The 27,348-nt window shown below is 38.6% G+C and overlaps 1 protein-coding gene across 1 annotated transcript in view; it reads left to right on the top strand.

Moving 5' to 3' along the window:
- The window catches only part of LIN7A (lin-7 homolog A, crumbs cell polarity complex component), a 47,747-nt gene extending 28,054 nt beyond the window's left edge, over positions 1-19,693 (top strand). Inside the window, exons 3-6 of the mRNA XM_041465601.1 lie at positions 8,347-8,418; positions 10,760-10,969; positions 15,254-15,462; positions 17,680-19,693. Coding sequence (XP_041321535.1) covers positions 8,347-8,418; positions 10,760-10,969; positions 15,254-15,462; positions 17,680-17,722 — 534 coding nt within the window. The 3' untranslated portion in view covers positions 17,723-19,693. The remainder of the gene's footprint in view (positions 1-8,346; positions 8,419-10,759; positions 10,970-15,253; positions 15,463-17,679) is intronic.
- The last annotated feature ends 7,655 nt before the right edge of the window (positions 19,694-27,348 follow it).

Here is a 27,348-nt window from a genome sequence, read left to right as displayed (position 1 = left end):
CCAGGCGTGTTTCAATTGACTCACCCAATATGTGTAGAGGATGTGACAGCGTGCGTTTTCGGGTACATCTGCTATGTACTTCTGCTCACACATAAGGGAGGAAAGAGATTTTGGCCCCAGCCCTTAACCCCTGTTGGGTTGTTTCTTGGACAGACACAGCATCATATGGCAAAAGCTCAGGGACCAAAACTTGGGTCAGCTTTCTGACACCACCACAGATACTGTCAGAGCAGAGTGCACACCACCATTTTCCACACAAAAAAAAAAGAAAAAAATCCACTTTAACTTGAGCTCATGAAGTATTACTCATGAAGTATTTCACCCTAATTAAAATTAAAATATTATACCTTTGCAGCGATTATCCTTAATTTATTTTTAACAATGTCTCAGGCCCGTGCTGGTTTTTTCCTACTGCCTAAGGACAGCTTAATAATGCATCAGTATTCAGATCAGTTTTTTCACTGAGTTTTTGGTAGAACTGACCTAGTTTCCTCCATAACCCCCATCCCCTAAAGAAGGAAACATTTATATAAAATATCCTCAATGAAAATGCTGAAGCAAACATTCATAATATTTCTTACACATGGTCTGAAATTAAAACTATCTCATCTCCTCAAGTTGTTAAACAAGGCTGAATTTCATTTACCGGTTCGTGCTTTTTAATGGGTTAACATCCCTATGGCATCATGTGGCAATATCCATGCTATGTTACTTCATGGAAAGGGATTGCTGCAACGATTGTGAAAATGATGCAAAGTTTGGTTTTGACAATAGACACCAGTGGTTTTTCCAATGCAAACATGTAACTGCTCAAAGGCTAATGAGAGCTTATAATGTAAAAATATTCAGAATGCCAGCAACCTTGAATGACCACATTCTGTCTGATATAAATAGCTCATTAATACAGACTAGTTGTCACAAAGCAGCTTTTTCAAATTCAGTTGTTGAAATTCAGTAGCTGCAAGCAACAACTTACATAATACAGACATGTTGGTGCTTCCAGTAAGAACAATAACCTATCACGTGCCTTTCTCTCAAAGGAACTTTTCAGCCATTTCAACCTCTCTGTACTCACAGGTAACTATCGACTTGTCCTGTTGACATTGACGAAAGAACTTTCATCAGCTTGCACTCAGGGGCAGACTGAAGATTATTTACAGAATATACACTGTGAGCTTGGGTGTTAGATTGCCTAATTCTGCTTCTATTGGGATTAGTTAAACACCTATCATAGTATTGTAACAAATCGGGCTTTTGTGATTCATTTGCTCAAACAATCCTGTTTAAGAAGAAACTAAGTTTATTGTAGACTTGAAATTGTGGTGTGTATATATCGCCTCCATGCCGTTCTCCCACAACCAGTGCTTTTGTGGGGGTCTGTCCCTCACAAGCACTGCTATGTATACAGTTACCAAATTCTCTTTCTTTTTAGTCATTCAGAATAGTCTCTTCCCCACTTTTTTAAATTAACTACCAAAGTAGCTATTAACACAATGTTAATATTTTTTGAGTCAACTAGATTGATAGCAGAGAAAATCAGCCTGCTTCCAACTAGTGAATGGAACTACTGTCTTCTAGACTATGGTGTATGACAGTGTTTAGTACAGTATCTTAGCAAGGGGCTATAGCTCTGTATATATATAGTTCTGGAGAAAACATGCTCTTAAAGATGTAAATGTGCTTTCCCAAGCATACTTATCACATGAGATGATTTTTTAAGAAGCAGAACACAGGCACAAAAGCAGAAATTCCATCTGATATTCAAGAGATACAAAACTTAACACACTGTCACTAGATATTTTCCACTTTCATTGAGCTACCACAGGTTTATGGCTGAATGGCTCCACTGCTTTGGTTTTGAGCTTGAGTAAGATTTCAGATGTAAAAAGTCATTACGAAAGAGGAATTATGAAAGAGGAAATGTGGTTGGGTTAGCTGCATACCTCCTTGCTGCTAATGTACACACTTTCAGTTGCTTTTGACATTTTCTTTTTTTTTATGTCATCATCTGTTTAGTTGTCATCTTAGATGGATAATTAGATTTGTTTGTGAGTAATTTTTAGAAAGGCAAATACTGTTTGAAATTTCAGAAAACCTACCACAAGGGGCAGAGATTTTGAAAACTCTTCAGCTCTGAAAAGTCTGTAGTTCAAGGAAAAATGGTGATTGGTGTAAAATATTACCAGGTAAGAGGCCATGGTTTGTGTTGTACAAGAGGTTACCAGAGTCTCTTCTAACCTTTGTAGCATTTAAGCCTTGCTCACTGATGTGGTCAAGCTTGTTCTGAATTGGGTGCTGAAGCACAGCTCTAGGGGAGTCTGTCCAGACATACAAACCAAAGCATTCCTTTCCACAGACATAAATGTGTTGGATTAAGAATGGAAAATATAAGCAAGAGGTTATGGGTAAGGAAAAATGCCAAACAGAATGTGAAAGAGAAAAGAAAGACAGTGGAGTGGGAGAGACACAACCAGTTTGTGCTGCAGGTGGCCTTTGCTCTCAGAAACAAGGGATTCACAGGCACTACCGTGGAGAGGTCTGCAGCTCTCCACTGCACCTTTGCTCTGTAACTTCTCCCAGTCACAAGATTAGGCAATCTCCTGGCCTGCCCCAAGGACTGGTTCGTGCGTCAAGTGAAATGAAATGTGGGTCTCAGAGTGGAAGGAGACTGAAATTCTGGGAGTTAGCTCCAAATTTGGAGAGGAGGGGAGAGGCCAGCAACTATGCTGAATAAAGTATCTTCTACCCTTCTGTGGTAAACAACTGACTAAGATGCTTCTTTTTGCTTGACATCTTAGAAGGGAAAAATATATTTATCATCCACTCCAACATAAGAAGGCAATTAGGAAGACAGGGATTCAGCTGGTTGACGGCAGATATATAGTACTGAGGTGTAAGTAAGTAACCATCTCTCTTTTATAGCTTAGCATCAGTTCTGCAAGGATGCACACATGTACACTGTTCCACTGACACGACTACAGAAGCGCAGTGAAACCAATTATGTCCTCCTTGCTGTGGTTATTCTCATGCTAACTCTCCCCTCTGTACTGTCTGTCAGGCTCTTGTCTTCCCTTCCTTGGAGGTCTTCTTCCAAAAATAGGGATACAATTCTTTTCTACACTTGAAGCCACAAAAAATACTGCAAAGGAGCTAAACCCAGATGATGCCAATATATATTTTAAACATCATTTTTCAGTCTTTTTGCAGGTTTTTTCTTCATTTCACCCCTTTACCTGCTTACCTGTGATTTACCTAAGTCACTTACTTAGGTTGTGACTTCTTGAAGGAGGCATTTTATGTCTTTTTATTGTTATCATACTGCAGAAACTGTGGAAACAGCTGATTATTACTACTTACATGTATGATCTCATGCTAAGAAACCCCTTACATTTTCAAAAAAGGTCACTTCCCCACTTAGAAATTTCAGAGAACTGTATCTGGGCTTGCTACATCGCAGGTCTGAATTGCATTGTAGTCTGTGTTTATGGGGGGTTTCTGAGCACCTGTTCATTGCTGTAAAATTACTTCTGCCTCGTACCTCTGCCCTTCTGGTGTTCAGATCAGCTTGTCCTAAAGTTGAGCATCATTATTGTAGGTACAGTTGTACTTAGAATTACATATTTCATCCGGGGATGAATCACTAAATACCTCTTATGGAAGTTAATGGAATAAAATTGTTTAATTAAATTCTGTCTTAGAGAAGTCATCAGAAAAGATGCTGCATCATTCAGGTTGTAAACAGAAATACTACTTCTAGACACTTTTACAAAACAGGCTGCTAAGTGCACTGTGTTTCCTGGACCTTCTATGGCTTTGCATTGACTTAAATAGCCAAGCCCTAAATAACCTGCTGCTTTGTTATGAGTCTATATGGAATCATTTTTGGTAAGAAGCTAGCTCCTAAAGTACCTGTAAGGCTGTTCCCCTTCCTGCACTCCAGTAATCTTAAACCAGCTGCTTTGCCTCCCAGCTGAATGCGTGGGGGTGAGGCCCATCATCATAACAATAATACCTGCTGCATCTGACTCACTACAGCTCCTGCTGGGAGAGGTAATAAAATGTGCATTTCTCTTTGCCTGCAAGAGCTGACACAGTACAAGGAGGATTCACTTCCAAGTTCAAATTTTCTTGCTGTAATTTACCTCCTGCACTCTTTCTGTAATCTTTGAGTATTGTGGGAGAATAACTTCAGGTTATGTCTGAGGAGACTACCTGCAGAAGCTGAAAAAAGTCTGAGGTCTGTATTCGTGCTTTCAGGAGTATTGCTTGGTAGGAGTGTTGTATTCTGTGCTCCACAGGAAATAGAAAACAAAGCCGAGTACGTCTTGCTCCACAGCACAAATGAGATCTGTGCGAACAAACCCCTGCCTGCAGCACGCCTTTACCCAATGAACATTCAGCACACAGACACTCACAGTTTTGGTAGAAATCACTGCGGGGAGAAATGATTTGAAACATTACCATTTACCTTCCAGCTGCAGGTTTGTGTCTTGAATCATTGACATTTCATCTGTAATTTAATTTCTGTTACTAGTTAATTGTGGAAGCTCTTTTCCCTAGGCACTAGACCATCAGGCTTTTATGGAGTCTGTCAGTAAATAATATTACTAAACACCCGTGTAGTCTTGCAGACACTCAAAAAATATATAGCTGTACATACAAAAATGCTCTTTTTCAAGTTAGTAATATATAGCAATCATCTAGTTACTATACTGGGCAACTGGCTCTAGGTGGCCCTGCTTGAGCAAGGCAGTTGAATGAGATGACCTCTAGAGTCACTTCCATTCTCAACCAGTCCGTGATTCTGTGATACGTTAATTTTTTTTCTGCAGCTCAATCATACTATCCAATGATGTCTTTCAAAATGATTAATCTATCGGAGTTGACAAAGGTCACAGTTTTAAAATACTTCTTTAGTAAATATCCTACAGGGGAGATTTCCAAATGCTTTAAATTAAAATCTATGCCTTGGTCTTTTTCTATACTGACTGATATTTTCTTTAAGTAAAGAAAGCTACAGCAGATCTTATACAAGCATCTTAAGGATGACATCATTGGATTCAGGAGAATTGTTATATGTTAAAAACATAACCAGATGTACAGATGATAGTAGGAATTGAAAGAAAAGATTTTTTAAATCCATTTCAGTTACTTGTCATGTACAGTGGATTCAACAAGAAGCTATATTTCATACCAGGAGGATTTAAATACCATCTTCGTCTGAGAACAAAGAGATTTTCAGTTTATGTGTTCTGTGTACACAGAAGAGGGAGCAGAATGGATTTGTTGTGCTAAAACCATGGCCAAGGTGGTGCTGAGAACAGCATAAATAAAGGGCTTAGTGTGGCTACAGGAAAACAAGCAACATTTGTTTATGGACTTTAGTGCACTGCAAGAATGAGCCCTGATTAAATCTGAACCCTACAAAGAGTTTAAGGAGCTTGGTGGAACAGGTACAATTAGTCTGTGTTTGGTTGTCAAACTGAACTCAGTAATAAGAAAATTATGTGGGTGTATATGTTTTATCTTTCTTAAACTCAAATTACATTCAGGATTATTTAACAGTCAAATAGGATAATTAGATTTACAAATGCCTCAAGCAAATATTCATGACTGGTTGCATCTGTTGCTTATAGACAGTGAGATCTGACATGCCGGACTCTTCTTCTGTAAGAACTGTGGTATGGATACCACGATCACTCTTTGCAGAACAACATTTTAAATCTGTTAGCATTGAGAATTTACAGATTACCCAAGGATTATATGACAATATTGATCATATTTTTCCAGAAGTTGTTGAGGTGCTGGATTATTTTTTATCTTACTGTTTAATCACACACTTGTGAGTCTTTTCTTTCATCAGTATACAAAACAGTTACCCGAATACTGGATTTTAAAAATCTACCAGCTAGATACTGGTAGGATTCAGTCAACAGGAAGTTATATGACTTCAAACCTAACAATGAAATGAATGTTATTATTATCAGCTCACCTTTGTGATTACTGAGCTTAGTCATGAATATTTTAAAGAACTTTTTAGTAACTGTTCCTTTGTATGAAATACTGTGACCTGTTTTTGAAGCAATTTAGTGTCATAATAGTTCAATATTCAAATATATGCCTTTAGACATTTTAGCGAGCCATAGCATTTAAAGCTGTGCAAACAAAAACAATATGTAGAATCTGCTGTCATGTTCTAAGATGAAGTGGAACCTGAAGAAAATACAGCATTATTAGTGGTTCAGTACATGATGGGTTTTGAAGAAAAAAGTATGTAATGACTCATTACTGCAATTACACACTACTGCAATTACACACAATTATTCTTCTTATATAATGTAGTAATTTTTGTTATGTAATAATAAGTCCTACAGCATAACACAACAAACACTGAACTGATCTGTGCAGTATAATGCTGAGTATGTAGGCTCGACCCATTTTTATGATGGTATCATCCAGTACTAAAACATAAGAAACCAGAAATCCTTTAGAGACTATAAAAGAGCTTTCTTTTCCCAAATGTTTACAAATAAGGGCAAAATCCTGGTTTCTGCTGTGGTCAGTGTCCATGTTCCCAATGGAAGCAAGATTTCATTTCAAATGGAGAAAGCAGGAGGATTTTCAGCATGATCCCCTTGTCTCAGTTTTCTTCATCGGCCCAGGCTTTTTTGAATTCAGTTCTAGAATGGCATATGTGCTGACAGTAGTCAAGACAAAGAATCTTTTGCTGTATCGTGGAAGTGTTCATCATATTTTAGATCTCTGAAATGTATTGCATTTATCTCCTTTCCTTTCTCGCCTTTTCCTTATGTATGATACCCCAAGAAAAAAGGTCTGGGGATAAGTCATCCGTGGACATTTTGCTACTTAAGAATGCTTGATTAACAGTATGTCTGTCCACTGAAATTAGAAATGAGACACAAATCTTAATTCTGTTTAGGTGTTTGCAGCATATGCTTGTCAGTGTGTTAAGTTTCATATTAACAGGCTCAGTGGGGAGAGATGCATCGTTATGGTACTGCGTAACAAGTCATCAGGACAGGGGAATGGGGAATTTTTGTCTATCCGTGGGAAAAATTTGTAGGTCAGTTAAGTACTTCTCCACCAAAGTAACATTTACATTACCAAAGAGGAAAGTTTTGGCACTTCTGCTAAAGCATCAGCAAATGAGTGAAAGATAAATTTATTTTTGAACTACATTTGAATCTGCGTTCCTCAAGGAACCTAAGGAGATTGCTGTAAAAACTAACATACTTTACCAGCAAAGTAATGAGAAGTGCAGCCTGAAACATAGAGCATATGAAACAACAAAATTTCTGATTAATTAGGCCAAGAAAATGCCCAGAGTAAATCAGTAGCATATAACAACTTTTTTTTAAAGTTTGTTGGTTTTATAAGAAAGTTAAAGAAAAGGTTTGGTTTGTTTGCATTCACCTTTGTCTTCCAAAAACTTTCTGTATGTTATATATAAATATTTTTATTTTTTAAGTTTGCTTTCAAAATAACTGGCTAGTATCAAGGCTTTGGTTGTTAGTTTTACTCTGACAGTGTGACAAATCTAGAGAACAAAAGCAATGTAAGACAAAGCCTTTTCCTTCCTCTTTACTGGAGATGTTTAAAATGGAGAGTTAAGGACCAGGGAAAGTGAGCCAAAAGCATATACCAGAAAAAAAATGACAGAAAGTTACATATATTGGCAGTGTTGATTTTATGTAATTTATGTGTATGTACAATTTCTTTTTAAATGATAATCTTACTCATTGACCATGTCTGACCTGATGTACCAGACTGTCAACCCTTTTCACATTCCAAGTTATGGTTGATGGAAGGTAGCACTGTCACCTTTGTCCAGAGCTATTTTTACTTCCATTCTTCAGCTGAGCAGCATTTTTCTTCTTCTGTATGCTGAGCAGCTTGCATATTTTTTTAGCATCAGTTTCCTAAGTCTTTTAGTTCATAAGAAAGTTTAGAGATCAAAGAAGTCATTGTTGGAAGCTGAGACACCACTCAGGTCAGTTCAGATCATTTGCATTCAAGTCAGTTGCTTGGAAACACAAATTCTTGAAAACATAGAATTTAGCTGGTTTTAGGAAACTACTTGCTAGAGAATGGACGGGAGTTGTGTTGGAAGATGTAAAGTTTGGAAATTATCATGAGAAACAGATTGATGTTCTCTATTAACCTCAGCCTGCTCAAGCTTAGCAGACACTTGACTATGTGATTGCATGAATACAGCATTAGTGAAAGTTAGTTCTTTGAGGGAAAGGGACTTTCCTGTCTGGGTTAATATAAAGTCCTTGTTTTGCTCCTATAATTAATTTCCTTTTGTTTTCATGAACATTTTAGGTGTATCAATACATGCATGAAACCATAACTGTTAATGGCTGCCCCGAATTCCGAGCCAGGGCCACTGCAAAGGTAGGATACGTGCAGCTGTTGAAATATGTGTTACCAAAGTGATCTAGTAATTGACTGTGCGCGTGTGTGTTTCAGGTATTCGTGTGTACACTGTAAGAAAATTTAGACATCAGTGGCAGCCCAGAGTCTAGAACCAGTGCTACTTCCCAGGTAACAATCATAATGGAAAATTTCAACCTTTATGCTGCTTCTGTAGCTTAAGAAAAGAGAATGATTTTATGGAATATATGCTTTTTGAAAAGTTGCTTTGCAAAAGCAAATCTACTGGTTCTTCTGTAGCAGTCTGCCTGCAACAACCAATATTTTAATGGACTGTTTTCCCATACATCTCATCCAGAGAGGACACAGTTATTTGGGAGGTAGAAACTAAACAATCAAAATCCCCTTTTAACTAATGGGAACTGTAGGTACTGAGCAAATGGTAAGGATGAACGGTGACAGAAATGGCCTGACCAACATTTTATTGACTCCACAGCTAAATGTAAGCCTGGGGGGTTTTTTCTGATACAGTGCCTGTTTTAATAAAATGTAGTCTCTTTGTCCATGTGGACCTGCCTTTCTTATATCCTAAGACAATGACAGCTATGTTACTGCTGCTGCTGAAATGATAAGGGAGTTCACACAACCATGAAAGAACCCATTCTATGTGCCAGTATGAAATATGCTCTGTATTTTCATAATATGCACAAAAAATAGATGCTTCCAAACAAGGGGGTCCACCATGGCTTTCTTTTTCCCATTTTCATTTTGCACAAAACACTGTCTTTTATGTGGTATAGCAGATTCTATGCACAATATATTGCAAAACCCATAAATCTTTTTTAGAGATAGTTCTTTATGGTCCCATTCCTATGAAGATAAACTCCCTGAAGTCCTAGTGGAACTAAGATCTCTTATCATTAAGTATTTATGTTCGGAGATTTTAATTTAAAGCTGTATCAGAAGAGGAAGGTTGGGAGTGTGTTACAAAATTATTTAAGAGTAATTTAGGGAAGTAAGCTCTATAATAGCAGCAAATAACCTAATATACTCTAAATTGCAGCATATTTTCCATATTAAATAGGACTTTCTTTTCTGTAGGCCGTTTTTCTTATTTTAACCTTCTAATTGAAAGTTAATGGTCAATGTAAATTTATAAGATCTTTCGTTCTATATGGAGAAATGTGTATATGAAATCCTAATTTGTTTACACTGCAGAGAAACACAGAAATTATTGCTATGTTATTTAGTAAATGGGGAGAAGTCCAATTAGTGTTTCCCATTCTCATTTCTTACTCATATAGAACAGCAGGTTACAGAGCAATGTTTCAATATCGCAATATTTCCTGGTTATTTCTGGGCTGTCTGCATTTCATTCTTCTAGTGCATTCATGTCTAACATAATATGTATGCATGATGACAAGTTCTGCATGTGCAAAAACATGTAATTGGGAATGATCCATTATGTCTCATCATCCACTAGCTTCAATTAAGCATAAGCATTATAGGATGCTCAAAAATATTAGTGTGATGCCACATTGTTCAAGCGGTTTAAACTACAAACACATTTTAAAAACTATAAAATGTTTTCTTAATGTTTATGTAACGCTTTATTAAGACAAATAAGTAAGAAAATGCTTGTAATGAGAAATCAAGTATAAATGTAATATTTTCCAAGGTGCAAGCTTTACAGTATGTTACTTCTTTTCTTTTCCCCCCTGGAATCAGTTAAACAGTTTAGATTTTTCTAATTGATTTATGTATCTGTTTTTGTCTTAAGATTTAATTTTTCCATAAAAGTTTCGATGGAATTATATAAGAAAACCTTCTATTCCTGCTTTGGAAGTTACTTAGTTTGCAAGACTTCACAAAGATTATAAATTAAACTTTTAATTTTAGAATATAATTTGAGGATTTAAAATAAATAATTCCATAACTCTGAAAGCAAAGCAGAGTCAAAAATTCACTTCATGCACTTAATTTCAACTTAGGAACACATTAGAGATCCCATTATCTTATCCCACAGGAATAAATTTTCTCCCTGTGAAAAGGCAAAGAAGAAATGCACTAATGATCATAAGGCTGCACCACCACAGAGTAAGGCTTCCTGGTGCCTGCTTCTGGCTCTGCTGATAACTTTCTGTATTATCCTTGACAAGTCACCTAACTCTCTGTTCCTCTGTTTATTCCTTTATTTCAAAAACATTGGCATAGAACTTAGTTTTTAAAATATTTTAATCAGAAAATGTCAGATTAAGATACTGAAATGTTTGCACAGGAAGGAATTCTTCCTGCAAATGAACAACAAAGTGTGTATCACTGTTACCCTTAAATAGCCAAATCAATCATTTTTTTCTTCCAGGCAACAGTTGCTGCTTTTGCTGCAAGTGAAGGCCATTCACACCCGCGAGTGGTGGAGCTGCCAAAGACCGAGGAAGGCCTGGGCTTTAATGTCATGGGAGGAAAGGAACAAAATTCACCTATTTATATTTCTCGCATCATTCCTGGAGGAGTGGCAGAAAGGCATGGTGGGCTCAAACGTGGGGACCAGCTGCTTTCAGTTAATGGAGTGGTATGTGGAAATTTTATAGAGCTTTCGTATTCATCTGGATTTTCATGTTTCACAGCTGTTCTAGCATCATGATTTAAAATGCAGCCACACGAAACAAAAATAATTAGTTCTGTGAGAGACCTTCAGTGTGCGTTTGTGGTGCAGTGAGGCAGAGCTCCACCAACAATTTTGTGCCATTATAATTTCTGTTGTAATGGAGAGTGCTTGAAGAGCTTCATTTCAAATCCACACCACCTGTCTAATTTACAAGGAACCTATGTCCTTAATGATAATTGATAACTCTGTAAATTCCTCTTGCAGTAAAAGCTTAATAACAGAGTGTCATTCTTTCATTTTGTAGCCCTCAAGGCACACAGCCCTTTCCAAGCACAGTGATGACACAGTGGCACTTCTGTAGCCTTGTGACTTTCAAAGGCTTTGAACACATAAAATTGAAAGAAATTTGGTAAGCACATTTGGTGCTGATTTGCAGTGGAGGGTACATTCTAGATTTCTTTTAGTGATATTCATCCAGCTGTGATATCATTGTCAGAGAAATCAGCAGTACAAATGCTCCCATACAGAGAGCATGTATGCTTGGTAAAAAGGTACATTTTTTTCATGGTCATTTTTCATGTAAATCAATGTGGAGTATTTTGTAGTAATTGCACTTTGAATGTCAATATGGAGGTAAAAAAAAAAAAGGGCTGTTGGTCTAGAGGACACATAAGACTCTGACTCCATGATACAGGTTAAATTATGCCTTTACATTCCTTTGTAAAAGAGAACACAAAACAAGATGAAAGTATTGAAAAGATTAGGATAAACATTCTCATAACCTTACCCTTCCCCTTGTGAACATGTAGTCTTTTTCTATGCAAACCTCCATCTGACCTTGTATTTAAATGCATCAGAGGCACAGAGTAGCAGTTTCTGAGTCCAGTCAGAAATCTAAGACTTTAAAACTCAAATTTCTTCTTTGTTGCAAGGCGGAAAACAATAAAAATGTTTCTATGTTTTCATCTATTTCTCTCAACACTAGCTATTCCCTTTCTCTTGTAACAAAATATTAGGGTAATACTTCAGACAGACTTTTTACCACTTCTATAAATTATCATGGTCTCAAAAGAGAAATACTAGTTCTGAAAACTTGCTTGTACCAAATAGCAATAAGAAAGGTAAGAAAAACCCACTGAAAAGATTTTTTACTCTCCAAGAAAAAGAACTACATGGAATACTTAAGGAAGTTGGTTGCCTGAACTTCACACTGATTTAAAGTTGTTCGGAGAATTTTGTGTGAATTTTGTTTCTTTCAACAAGCAATTAAAATGGTGAAAATAGTTTCAATTTACTAATTGATGCATGGTTCTTGAAAAATCCTTTTACTGTCAACAGTGTCTAGACAACGACCAGAGAGGAAAGTGGTGAACATTCAGATGTCAAGATATATTGAATTTTACTCTCTTGTCACCTCCATTTTATGATTCTGCAGCCAAAAACTTGATGCGTGTGCTCTAGAATATCCATTTAGGTAATGCAGCAAAAAACACAGTACAAAATTCCCAATTGCATGTGGACGCATAGGAAAGTTGATTTAGAGATGCAAGATAAATATTTTTGTATTCAGAGTGTAAACATCAGAATTCAAATTTTGAATTCAAGTTGCATACTTGAAATAGTCACAGAATCATAGCACGGTTTGGGTTGAAAGGGGCTTTAAAAGTTGTCTCGTTCCAAGCCCACTACCAGGGGTAGGAGCACCTTCCACTAGAGCAGTTTGCTCAGAACCCTGTCCAACCTGACTTTGAACTTCCAGGGACCAGCCATATACAAGTTCTCTGGCAACCTGTTCCTCACCACCTTCACAGTAGTGAGCAACTGTTCATAAACCAGTCTGGGGCTAAATAATCCCGCACAATATAATCTCTAAAAAGGCAAAAATTATAGAAATGATTATTTGTTGCAAACAAGCTTGAGACGGGACCAAAAAAAAAAAATCTAAATTTAGCATTGTTTACTGGGACTAATTCACTCTGTGGTTCTCTTAATTTAGCTGGAGAAAAGCAAAAATGTACAGTATGTACAATAGAACAGACAGTTCAGTGGTGGGACATGAAATGAAATATCTGTAACTTGTTTGTGCTCAATCACTGATGGTTATCCAACTTCATAATTAGCAATATAAAATTAGAGCTATGTGTTCAGAATCCAGATTTGTTTTCCCAGCATGACTGGGAAGAGTGTTCCTTGAGCTGTTTTGCTGCATGTTAAAAAACAGTTTTTTCTCATTATGCTGGGGATTTTGTTACATACTTTTGTCCCACACCCCCTAAAAATAAAGGAAATTGAAAGCAGCAAGCCCTACAGATGGCTCGACAAAAACACTTGCTGGTGCCTGTTGATATCTGGCAAAGATTCTGCATTTGTCAGATACCTTGTGTGAGTCAGATACAGAAAGAATGCAAAATAGATTTATAATGACTAATTTGTCAACCGAGTATTTGTGTAGGGATACCTAATAGAAATACTCTTCTCAGTCTCCCAACTTGTGGGCTAACAGATTTTCCTTATTGTCTTAAGAAAAGTGAATTTTTTTCTTCTAGATTTATGGCAAGTCTGTGAACCAGGATAGAGAAATGCTTGGTATTTGCCCACACAATATCTGCAGTTCTTTCAGCTGTTTTTGTCTCTGTAGTGTTTTTCATCCTTCTGTTTGATGCAATTTGCCATCGCAATAATGGAAAAAAAGAATAAGTGTATAAAAGTACATGTAATAAAAATTATATGTTAAGTAAATATATACTTTTAAAAACAATTTTACCCATTAGGTGGGCAGTTCTAAAGTAACATGACTGTGTCAGATCCTTGCAATGTCCCCACCAGCATAATGCAGTCAGCAAAGTACCCTGTATAGGAATGACCAATACCAGCAGGAGTCCTTTGCCAGCACAGCCTTAAAGGTTTGCAGAGGCAGAAGAATTCCAACAGGAAAACAACTCCCTTGGCCCTTTCCTTTTCCCTGCTCCAAGGGCCTCTGCTATTTCATTTCTGCAGCTGTTGTTAAGCAGGTAGAGTTTTTGTAATTCCTTGAAAACTGGAGTGCAAGCAACAATAAAGACATTAAGAGCAAGTTTAACCATCATATTAATAAGAGCTGAAAACTGTAGTTATCAACATCTGGGTGAGGTGTGTTCAGAGAGCAGGATTTCTGTTTAGCAGCGCTATGTTTGCCATTGTTTTTTCCCCTCTTTGCTTATAGCTCAGAGCATTAGGCTTAATTCTGCATCGTTACTATTCAGATCAATGGGAGTTTTCCATTGACCTGGATAGCAACAAAGTCAAACCCTTCATTTCTAATTAGAAAATACTATCTAAACTGGAAGAAAAAGGCTGGGGACAACCAGGAGAGGAAAACAAACAATCATGAATTAAATGCAGTATGCTAGGTTATTGAATGAAGTATTAAAACACACTGCCTTATTATTCCCCTACAAACAATCACAATTCTTATTGGTGTCAATAAGAACCATCCAGCATTTTGAAAGCAAACAAATGTTTCTACTGCATGTAGCTTGGGAGGTTACAGTGTTTATTCACAGACTGTTCTAAGTTCATGCTGTTGCACAGCAAAACTAAAATGACACTACTGAATATCCTCTCATTTCCTCTGAATGTCCATGCCATGCCATTCTGACCATGATTTACAAGCAAAAAAGGAAATATAAAACAATGCCAAATTTTGTACACTTTCGCTTAAGACTTATATTTCCAAAAGCATGGTGTACATAAGAGTTTTAAAACACAGCAGGTAGTAAAGCTTTGATTTATTTTAAATGGGAAGAAAAAGACTTATTTTTAGATAATCTAAAACCCATGTGAAGGTCGCAGATGTTCAGGCTGTTGAGTTTTTTTACTTTTGTTTTTTGGAATATGTGCTACAACATGAGGACAATCACGCACCATTAGAAAATTTTTCCCTGTTTCTTAAGGTGTGTAACAATGCACAAGCCTAAAAGGCATATGACTCCAGTCAGTCCACTTAATGGTAGAAATTGAATACTGTATTTAACAGCTGAGTCACCTCCCTGTTTTGGAAATTTACTGTTCCAAGCAACATTAGCATAGAAATCAGGACTTGAAAATTAATACATGCCCAGCAGTACATACATTTCTTTTTAGTGGTCCCTTCAAAAATATAAGGTGTGGAAACTACGTAAAAACTCTGACACACTTCCCACATGAAAAAGACACAGCTCTAGATCAAAGTACCATTTTCACTATTAAATTTGTTCTCCCTGCTCCCAGAGTGTGGAAGGAGAGCACCACGAGAAGGCAGTGGAGCTGCTGAAGGCGGCCAAGGACAGCGTGAAGCTGGTGGTGCGCTACACTCCCAAGGTGCTGGAGGAGATGGAGGCTCGCTTCGAAAAGCTGAGAACAGCCCGGCGCCGGCAACAGCAGCAACTGCTCATTCAGCAGCAGCAACAGCAGCAAACTACACAGCAAAACCATATGTCGTAGGTGAGAGGATTCATTGTTCTTCCCTAAAGTCCACTGGCAGCACCCCACCTGAGCCAGCCACTGCCAGGGGTCTGTCATGGCAGCGTCTGCTGCCAGAGCCCATCTCAGATCCAGACAGGAGCAGGGCAGCCCCAGGCCTGAGCAAATGCCTGGGGATAGAGACAGGCTGGCACATGAGCCCACAGTGGGCCCAGTTTAGTGGGACTCCATGGCTGGGCAGGGCAGGACTATGGGGAGCTGGAGACTGGCTCTGCTGCGGCATTGCTGGGGCAGGAGATGACAGCCCTAGTGGCTGACGTGAAACCCTGGGCTGTGGACAAGATGGAGGGAGCCCCAAAGGGGGCAGTCAGGGGCCTGGAGGTACCCTTGGGGACCCAGCCAGCACATACTGCAGTCAGGATGAGCAGAGCTTATTCTTTGGTACATTTCCACATGGTTTTTCCCAGTAAAGATGCATTTTGAAAACAGGTTAAAGGCACTAGCAAATTCTGGAGCCAGTTTCCAACTAATAATCCTGAGATCAAAAGCCACTATGCACTTGTGGTTTATCTGTAAGTGAAAGAAGTCCTGAAAATGTTTTTTTTATATTAACAGCCAGAGCATTTATGACAAATAAGAATATGCCACCAGATTTAGACAGTTTAAAGCATTTTCAACTAATCTGTCACCACTTTACAATGAAACCTCAAGATTTGCTGGTGATAGGTGAAGAAAAGTCTTCCAAGCCTCTTCCTTGCAACAGGGAACCCAGACTTCATTCTGGTCACTCTGCAGGGCACCTCTAAATGCTTGCTTTTGGATACAGTTTGGTACCAAGTATTTCGTTCACTCTTAACTGACATTCAATATCACAATAACTTCCAAGGGCCTTCCATGTCTCCCAGTGGTGTGTGAGGTTCGGAGGTTCTCTGTATATGCAGTTTCTCTGAAATCAGTGTGTTGTGAGGTTCGGAGGTTCTCTGTATATGCAGTTTCTCTGAAATCAGTGAGAGTTTGTGCTATGAATACGTTTACAGATATGCTCCATTTGCTTAAATAAAATCAGGTAGGAAGCATGTCCCAGTGACTTAAATCCCAAATTATTCTTTGGTACATTTCCACATGGTTTTTCCCAGTAAAGATGCATTTTGAAAACAGGTTAAAGGCACTAGCAAATTCTGGAGCCAGTTTCCAACTAATAATCCTGAGATCAAAAGCCACTATGCACTTGTGGTTTATCTGTAAGTGAAAGAAGTCCTGAAAATGTTTTTTTTATATTAACAGCCAGAGCATTTATGACAAATAAGAATATGCCACCAGATTTAGACAGTTTAAAGCATTTTCAACTAATCTGTCACCACTTTACAATGAAACCTCAAGATTTTCTGGTGATAGGTGAAGAAAAGTCTTCCAAGCCTCTTCCTTGCAACAGGGAACCCAGACTTCATTCTGGTCACTCTGCAGGGCACCTCTAAATGCTTGCTTTTGGATACAGTTTGGTACCAAGTATTTCGTTCACTCTTAACTGACATTCAATATCACAATAACTTCCAAGGGCCTTCCATGTCTCCCAGTGGTGTGTGAGGTTCGGAGGTTCTCTGTATATGCAGTTTCTCTGAAATCAGTGAGAGTTTGTGCTATGAATACGTTTACAGATATGCTCCATTTGCTTAAATAAAATCAGGTAGGAAGCATGTCCCAGTGACTTAAATCCCAACCCTCATCTGATAGCTGTTCGTTCTCAAAACAGTATGCATGTACTGAAAGAGTCAATAAATTACTCAGAAAGTTCCCAGATGGTCAAAATCTGAAGCTCCCAGTGATGGTTTCATCCTTATCAGTGTTGACACTGACCTCTGTTGGTATTCAGAGGAAAACATCCGCCTTGTAAATACCCTGTCCTGTGACCACCAGTATTCCAGATCTGTTGAGGCATACAAGGGCGCTGAGGAGGTTTTGAATCCCACCTCAGGACCTCAGCTCAGACAAGGGGTATAAACAGTAGTATTTCATGAAGTAAGTTTGGGGTTTCTATGTAAACCAAGGCCTTTGCTGGAGACTGACATACAGGTGAAGTTTTTAATTGTTTTCAGTTGCCTAATTCATTTCCTTTACAAGTAAGGATTTTTTGCTGATTTTAAATTGAAAAGGAAAAGTGGCAGGCAGAAACAGCGACCAGCTTAGTTCTTCAGTTCTTTCTGCTTTCTCTGAGCAATGTGTTTCTTTAATTCTAGGTTGTTCTCAAGAAAGAAGAAGCCTCAATCAAGAGTTCAGTAATCAGGCAACCAGAGCTGTACTCTAGCATTCCAGCAAAAGAAAACAACTACAGGAACATGAAACAGAATTCATCTGGAGAATGTACAGTACCAGACTAAAGTGAGTTGTAGGGAGGGCACCATCATGATAAGGCTTTTCAGCACACAGCAGTCACAGATACCTTTCACTTCTGTGACTCTTCCTAACGAGAACAGCATGATTGGTAAACCCTATGAAACAGCGAAGTCCAGGGCTTCCAAATAATTCTGTTTGATCTCATCTTGCACTCCTTCCTCTGACAAATTTCTAGTTGGCTTTCTCTAGACACTGAAAGTTTTGTTTAAGGAGGTTAAGATTGGCTGCTTTTGAGAGCAGGATCTTTCTCTACAGTTATCTCCAAAAATGAAAAACATCAGTTCAAAATTTTGCCACAGACATCAAACTTGTACATCACGTTCATAACCACTTTGTACTATATCTGGTAGAGCTGTTTTAACCTAACTTCCTGTTTATAATTTTCAGATTTCCCTCTGGAAATAGCAATTACTATATTTATAAAGTATTCCATTTGTAGAAGCAATTGGCTTTTTACTCTTGGTGTTTCCATATATTTTATTATGCATCAACAGAGTGAGAAAGTTTTAGGTCAACTTTAATTTTATTAGTAGTAAAGTTAGGGAAGCCTAGAACTGTATTTTTAAACGTAGGTATTGCTTGTATCTATTATAGTTACTATTGAGAAATCTATAACTGGATATATTATATATTTATTCAATAAAATATATATTGTCTGAATGTACCTGTTAGAGAAGTAGGGTCTTTGCTTGGCATGTATTGCAAATGTAGTAAGCTAATGTTAGCAAAAGACCAAGCTTTGTTTGGCAGATATTACTGTGATAGCATAATCTCTGCACTTCTGTATTGTTTAATTTATTTTCCAGTCTAATGTTAATATATTTTAGAGAGGAGGAAGTGTAAGTTGTTTCTTTTAAGACTCACACATTATCATTTAAATCAATTTGAAATTACAGTTCTGACTTTTTTTAATTAAACTGAATTGGAATGTGCAAGCAAAATCTGTAAGTTCTTAAGTTTACATGTCTGCTTTTCCAAAGAAGATAGTCAAAGCTGGAAGGCTGTAAATGTCTGCTTTCAAGAAAATAAGAAAATAGACCCTCAAATCCTAAAAAAATGATCATTTTTACATGCCTTCTATGCTTCATTAGAAAAGAGTTGAGGGAGATTAGGGGAAAACCATATGGTCATTGCATGTTGGAAACTCCTGCTGATGTCAGTGAAAGTTCGATAATGTGAGGAATGGAATGTACAAATGGTCAGAAACTGTGTTCTGGTTGTGAACTTGGAACAAAGTCAGAAACAATTAATGTATCGGAGGGTCTGTTCTCAACCAGAGAGAGACAAAGCAAAACAGGGTTAGCTGGTAGTATCATAGCATATGTTAGAAACCAAATGCAGGCTAGCCAACAGTCTTGACAGTGTTTGATCAGTGTAAGTAGCCATTGAAAGGAAATTACTGTATGTTTAAAACCAAACAGCATGAATTCATCTAGAAAAGCCTCATTTTATACAGAGAAGTAATTATATTCAGTGATCATTGGTGACAATATCAATTAAGAGAGTGGAGCTTGAGAACTGCCAGAACTGAAGATGAAATATATTGTATTGTGCTCTGCACGGTGTTTTTTTATACTTAATAAAATTGTACGTACCTATTTTAAAACTGTTCTCAAACAGGCATTGCTATTAATATTGAAAGTATTTAAGTTGTTATTATGACTGCATATAATTGTCATGTATCTCATCAGTATGATTTGGATTACACTGATAGCTGCATTTTCAGAGACCAAGTATTCAGATTTAGTCAGCCCACTGTACTGCATTTTTCCAAACCGCCTCTCAATCTCCTTCCCTCCTTTTCCTCAAAAAATTTGAGTGGAATGTGCTGATTAATAAATTTCAATAATAGACTGTCATTCATATAGAGAAGCATATAAAATTCATTTTCATATATTATTATTCAATAAATTATTTATACACATTAAAATTAACATTCTAGTCTTCACCAACATTTAACAGTAAGAACCTGCAATGACTTTGAAGTGGAAACAGGAAGAAATAACTTTCTGTTGCTTTTCATGGTCCTTACTGATCAATAAAACAGCTACTTAATCACAAAATAACCACTGTCCCTAAACCTGTGATATGGTTTTGGTTGTAGCCAGTATTTTCATTTGTGATTAGTCCTGATTTAACAGGGTACTTCCACATGTGCACATGAGCTGAATTAGTATGCAGAAGAAGTGCAGGGAAGACAACCCTTTCCACATGCAGGTCTGCAGGTATTTGTGCATTGCCTTTTAACTGATTGTCTCCTGGCATTTGCTGTTACACTACACTAAACTGATGTTCTTTCAGTCAGCTTAGTGAATTTTATCGCCTATATTTACCTTTGGGGCTCCCTCATGTTTCTCTGCAGTGGCAGCAAACTGAGGTTGGAGATCCAAGGTGCCTTTTTTGTCTCTTTATTACAGTAGCCAAAGGAGCATTTACACACTCTTGCATGATGTTCACTTACACCAAAGATCCAGATGCAGGATCTAATAATAATAGAGATTTAGGGTTGGTGGTATTTACTTAGTGAAGTTGATGGTTCTGCTATGCTAGCCATAGTTTTTCTGTTTGTGACATTTCATGTGACTGGCACTTTATAAGATATTGAAGAATTCCATAGTCTTTGATAAAGCAAAAAACTCATCAGCTTGAATTTCAGAACTATGCAGAAAAGTGTCTGGAACCACTAAGGACCATTCCATGTGTATGCAGTGGATTATTAGCTAGAGACAGTACTGTCCCTCCATAAGTATTAGTGAGACCATTTCCATATCCAGCATCCAATAAAACAAAACAGATTTCTAAACCTGAGAGTATTCTGGGCCAGTTTGCAAGAATGTGCTGCCTGCTGCAGTACACATCTGATGAGACATACAGCTCATTGTGCTTAGCCATGAGAAGATCAGGTTGAATTAAGGATGTGCTCAAACAGTCTTGCAAGCAGACTGATGTTAACTCTGCTTGTCCATGAAGTGAATGCAGTCTAAATGAGCAGAAAGATATAGATACATGTTTGCTGAATTCATTGTCTCTGCCTTCAGCTGTCCAAAATCAAGCTGTGGAGCTTACACTGACTGTTTCCAAAGTCAAGAGTTAGAGGTATCCATTAAATGTGATTCATTCCACCTGTCTCTGACATACTGTAATAAGGCATTCTGTTAAAAAGATCATAAGCAGAGCCATTACTAAACAACTTAAACTACTAGCTTAGAACAAATAGTGGCTTTTGAGGGGGTGTTGCTGCTACACTTATCACAGCTTTGAAATAATAAATAAAAAGTTCCCAGTGTTTGAATTCCCTAATCTTAAACTTCTGCATGCATAGCTCAGACAACCAAGAGGCTCTGCACATGTTCTGGTTTGTATGGAGGTTCCTGTCACTACAGATGTATGTTCTGAACGATTCTAAGAAATTTAAGGGCTCAGTACAGATACTGCTAGCAAAATGCTTTGGTTGTGGTGCATACAGGAGCAGATTGCAACAAGCTTCAGCCTGTGAATGCTAATAGCAGATGTCTGTACTGCCACCCCAGCACTGGGCTAGTGTGTGTGTATTTTACAATGCCTGCAACCAAAAAGATGAACTGTTGCTTTTGATTTCTGGTTACAAACGGAGGTGCACAAAAATGACAGCCATTAAACTTCCACTGTAGGGATTTGGGATAACAAAAGTCATAGCAAAACTTGCCCGCTTCTGAATTCTAAAACCTGAAGCTATCTAGGATTAAGTAAAAAGATTACAAAAGCAGATGTCTAAAAGGAGCAGCCAAGATCCAAGAGGAAAAAAAGTCACATAGGAGTTTAACCTCTGATCAGCTTTCCATTTACTTTCTTACAGTTATTTTCACATATTCTTGTCAACTCATGGAGCACAAGAAAAGCATATGATTCAGCAATTGCAATTCCTTTTGTCAAAGTCATAAAGAGCTGATAGGGTAGAGGAGTCCCTCTTCTCTTCCTTCCTCTCTCTGAGATGTGTGAAGCTGGATTGTGCTGCAAAAAGGTGATAGCCAAACATATCCCAGTCCTACAGAGACTTTCTTCATTAGTCCTGTTACAGTTTCTCCCCACCAGCAATTCTCCACTTGAGAGAACTCTAAGCATGTTTTCTCAAAATGGGTAAGACACATAGACACATAGACACACAAATTCAATATCATTTCAAGGAAAACTATCTTAAGCTTGAAGTTGTAAATCTTGCCCAACCTTTTGATTTCGACATCCCAAAACAGACCAACATAAATTGCACTTATAACCAGTTGGAAGCCTGGGATTATCTTGTAAACTGGCCCAATTAAAAACTGGATCCCAGGAGATGCTTCCGTACCATTTCTGTTGAAATTAAAGAAACATAAAGTACAACCTCTGAAGTGCAGAGTAGCCAGTGCACTACAGACAAGGGAAGATACTTAATTTTTTTCCCATATCCATGAAGACTTCTCCAGAAATATAGAATATTATTTTCATCTGAACAAGTTACTTTTTTATATTGAGAGGATAAACCATGTCTCTTATAGCAGTTTTTGGAAAAAAAAACACAAAATACTTTTTAAAAAGCAGCATGGGTATGTTGAGGTAGCCATGAACAGTTTGGTGGGCAAGTGGCCCCAATTCAGATGAGAGCAACTCAGACTTATTTCACTGATCTCTCTCCTATCATTCCACCTTTTGTCTTCACAGATTCCGTTTGATAAGAGTCCAAAGGTCACCACAAAGTTACTCCAACTCTCCCACTGCAGTATTTCCCTACCCTTCTTTCCATGTGGGTTTTCTGTTGGCTGAGCCACTCCTCACTCCCTCACACTTTTTGATCATATACAATCTCTTCAGCTAAGTATGGTATTTAGGCTTTGCCATGTCCACCTTCTGGAGTGCTCTGCTCTGCACTTACACTCCACATCCATTAGCTGCCCTCTCATGGCCACCATAATCAGCTGTCTTACATGAAAAGTGGTAGATACACCTTGAAAAAAATATAGATGTGCTGAGAAAGTCACCTTTTTCCTGAGTCACCCCTTTTTCAGCAGGTGACAATTTTCACTTTCATTTAGTTCCCTGCTGACAAAGCACTCTATGCCATGACAGTGACTGTGGAACAACCTCACACCCTCCTCTGGTTTAAAAAACAGCTCCTTGTCTGGAACCAATGGACATTTGAGACCTGCTTGAGACATTACACCATGAATTCACACACATGCAGTAGGTCAGAGTCACTGTGCACACACAAGTGAGGTTTATAGGTGAAGAAAATCCATCACATCTGGTATGTAGACCCATGTCTGTCTGGAATTTCACTGGTAAAAATGTGGAACCAACTCCTGGTAGCAGCATCCTAACACTGAGTCAGTGCCTTCAGCCATCCAGTCTGAAAGTGCATTATAATAAGACATCCAGGAACCAATGTTTCATTTGTTTTGAAATTCTATTTCAAGGTAAGTTTCTACCAGTAAGCAATGAGAAAGCAAGAGCCTTTCTTAAACTCCCAGGGGTCAAACATGTAACACAATACTAATTTCATTCCTAACACCATGCTTCAAGTGCAAAACTTACACCGGCACCACCTTTCAAGCCTCCATTTTGTGCATGCTGTCCTTATCTTGTCTGTAGAGTTGACAGAAAGAAATTGGGTCGCAATTGGGTCGTAATACCCCTGAAGGAAGACAAAGATTCGGACATGTGAAGGGGCTTTAGGCATCAATTAACTCATACTAAAGTATAAGTGCTGACTGGGTCTTTTGAGCAATATTTGTCTCCACTATGTGTACGGCACTGCAGCAGGTTCACAGCCCCGTTGTACGAATCTATCTGTGTCCGCAGCTCCGGCTGCCTCCGTTCAGGAGGCATGGCAGGCGGAGCTCGCAGCCGTATAAATATGCCAAGGGAGACGCCTAGTGTAAAGCGATGCTCATGGCACCGAGAGCTGCCATTCACTGTCACTGCTGCGGGCTTCTTTCCTCCTAGCGTTAAAAAGCTGCACACACAGGTGCACGCAGCACTCCTTCCGCACATTGCCACGCATTTTACAGTGAGTGGACAGTTCAGAACTGAACTCGATATACATGTAGAATAACACCACAAGAGTGAATACTCCCTCTGTTAAAGCAGTAGGATTATGGCAATAAAGGTAATACTCTTACCTGGGTAATAATTCTAGGGTTAATGTAAATATTAACAGCATATTGGACTGCACACAGGGTATGATTACATTTCACTGCTGTTGCTGCTGATGATGAAAAAAATGTCCCAAATGCTAGGCAAGTGTATCATCTACATTGAAGTAAATGATAGATGAAGCACGTCTCCATGCCATGCTGGAGGGAGCCATGTAAACTAGGTGCAGTAACAAATCAATGCAAGCCATGAATCTCCTACTGCAGCAGCTGCTCTGCTTTTAGCAGGGGACTTGCCAAAGATAGCCATCAAACTGGGTTTCCATTGTAGCTGTGATTGTCTCAAAGATGGTAACAGTCTGTACCACTGCCTGGCACTACCCTCCTCAGAGGGGACACCCAAATAGAATCCTGGATCATTAGATCCAGGTGTATCTATGGATTAGCTCTAGAGGCATTTTTATTTCTCACCTTCTACACACTCCTGTAATTTCTTCCTCTTCCTCCACCACAACTTTAATCAGCGCTTTGATATTTAGCTTAAGTATGCAGACATCTAAAAGTTCTTTTTTTCAGCAGGGAAAACAAACTAGGAGCTCCATTTTGTATACCACATCTTACATTCTCAGGCAGATTCCTCTCTGAAAGGCTGAGAGAAGGCAATACCCCAAGAAGCACCAGCTTGACAAATACAGGAGTCCTCAGGAAACTGTCACCACTGTTTAGTTAAATGGATAGAGGAAAGAAGTCAAAATAATAAAATAGTCCTACCTTCAGCAAGCTCCAGAGCTAAAACCCAGGCTCTGACAGCCTTCACTGTTTGTTAAGGACCAGATGTCCTGTTCAGTTTTCATGCTCTGACTATGGTGCTTAACAGCAGCCCAAATTCTCCAGTTCCATTAGAAACCCCCTGATTCTTACAAAGATTACAATCCTAGGCAAGGAAGGGTAACAGGAAACCTATGCTCATCCTGGAATTGTCTGGTGTGACTACCTGTTTGCCAGATTTACACTTTAAGGCAAGGTAAGGCCAAAAATATATTTTGTCAAAATGCATGCCAATTGCTTAAATAATAATCTCATGACAGCTGTAAACAAGTCTTCCACTGAAGCTGGTGTGGCTGGCTGAGGCTGGTTTCTTCCCTGTATCCCTGGCTAATTGTAGGATGATTATTTAGATCTGCGTGGACCAAGGATGTGAGAAATGTCATTGACTCCAACAAAGTGCAAATGATTTCACTGCAATACAAATGAGCCTCCAGAAGTCTCCAGAACCAGAGTCTTTGCTGAACTAATGAATCCTCAGCAGCTGTCTGCATTACAACCTGTACACCTCTAAAGCATGTTTTAGATGCAGTCATCTTGCCTTTATTAAATTATTCAGCTCAGCTATGCAGGTGATCTGGCTTACTGAGGAGATGAATGCAATCTTAAAGCAAATTTGCTCTGTAAGCCAAGAGTCAAAGAATGACAATCTTCAAAGGTGGGGAAAAAAAATAGGAGGGAAAAAAAGAATAGTTCCAAGTGTCAAATCAAATGAAGATTTGGCATGTTTCTTTGACCGTGAAACTCACTGTTGAAGCAGCAGAAGTGACTTAGAAGTCAGACAAAACACCTGACATTATTTTCAGAGACCAGTGTCAGTGAAGGTGCAATTAATTGCAGCTACCATCTCTCTTTAGCTGAGGGAATAATTATCTCCAAGAGGTGATTCACCTCATCTGTGTTATCGTTACTGACACAATATAATACTTTTTTTTTTTTCCAGTGAAGACAGAAGAAGAATTTTCTAATCATTCTCCTCCATCCTTCTCCCTTGCTAGTCCTAATTCCCACCTGAGCTTTAACAGGTTTTTCCTTCAGCCAGTGTAGCAGCATAAAACCAGTCTCACTTTCCCCATTGAAAGTACTGTGGCTTCTTGGTTTGTCTGTAGGGGCATCCTATTCCCAACTTGTCACTGAAGAAAATATATTGGGTAGTTATATCTCTTGCATCTCATATTAATAATGGGAAATGCCTGTTTTCCTTCATTCACTACAGAGGGAACTTACAAGAATATATTACTTAAGAAGCCTAAATTTTAGATGCTGCAAACTGCAACATTTTAGCTGATGAGCACAAAAAGTTTTACCACAGGACAGTAACTGCCAGAGATCAGTGCACAGAAGGCAAGCAAACTCTGGCTGTATGAAGTGGTAGGCAGTAACTGAGACACAGAATGGTGTCTGTGCACGTCCGTAGCAGGCAGACGATGCTGAATCAACAAGTTAACTGAACAGGCCCAGCCCCCTCAGCCCATCATCACAAGAGAGGTGCTCCAGTCCCTTAATCATCCTTGTTGCCCTCTGCTTGACCTGCTCCAGGAGCTCCATGACTTTCTTGTGCTGAGCAGCTCAGAACTGGGCACAGCACTCCAGATGTGGCCTCGCTAGGGTTGAGTAGAGGAGCAGGATCTCCTTAGCATTATTTATAACTGAGAAGCTTGGGAAGCAGCAGAAAAAAGGCTCAGTATAAATGCATAAGGACAGCATCCACACTTCCCCAGGGACCCAGATGGAAAATGGGTTTGTGCATTTTGATGCCACTCCACATCATAACAGCTTCTGAGAGGTATAAACAGCAGCCTGGCTCTTTGTTGTGCATAGTAATAGCAGATGGATTTATTCAGGCAGAGTACACTTTTTGATCAGTTTTTCTTTTCAGGGGGGATAAGCAGGTTCAAGCAGGATAAGTAGTTAGATGCTTCCTAGGTACTGTGAGATGGACCTTGCTGCTTTAGCATCCTTAAATGTGCAAAATCACAGGAATCTGACATGGGTGTCTGCCATGACTTTAAGTCACTCTAAGTCACAGGATTTTAGGGAACAGAGGTTAAAAAAAAAAAAAAGCAACGAACTGACAAATGCTGGTCACAGAACAGTACAAGCACGTAAGGAATCATGCTAGATTATACCAGCTTTTGCTGTGGTGTGGCAAAAGGACAAAAAATTTCTGCCTGGACATTGCTATATCCTTCAGCATTATTCATGAGTCACTGTCCACACGCACATTCATTTTGAGGGTATTTAAGCCAGGAATGACTTGAGCATTGGAAAAAAGATGCCCACATTCTATTATCTGCTGCAAGATCCCAGGACACTCACCAGTCCTTAAGATAGCACAAGGCTGCACTTTGAAGCTGAATTTTTTCAGAAAATATGAGACATAACACAACAACATGCTCCAGATGTGTGCCTGAGGTTACTGCCATTTCATCCTCAATTCATTAACCTTCTTCCCCACAGGGTCAGAATTCAATTCAACAACAGAGGTTACAAATACCTGCAGGTAGCACAGGTTTCTCTTTGTTTTTCACTCAAGTGACTCTCAGTCACTCAAGTGACTCTCAGCTACTCAAGTAGCTC

This window comes from Pyrgilauda ruficollis, unplaced genomic scaffold, assembly GCF_017590135.1.
Source record: "Pyrgilauda ruficollis isolate IOZ18807 unplaced genomic scaffold, ASM1759013v1 scaffold19, whole genome shotgun sequence".
Taxonomy (NCBI): Eukaryota; Metazoa; Chordata; class Aves; order Passeriformes; family Passeridae; genus Pyrgilauda; species Pyrgilauda ruficollis.
This window is presented reverse-complemented; position numbering and strand designations above follow the sequence as displayed.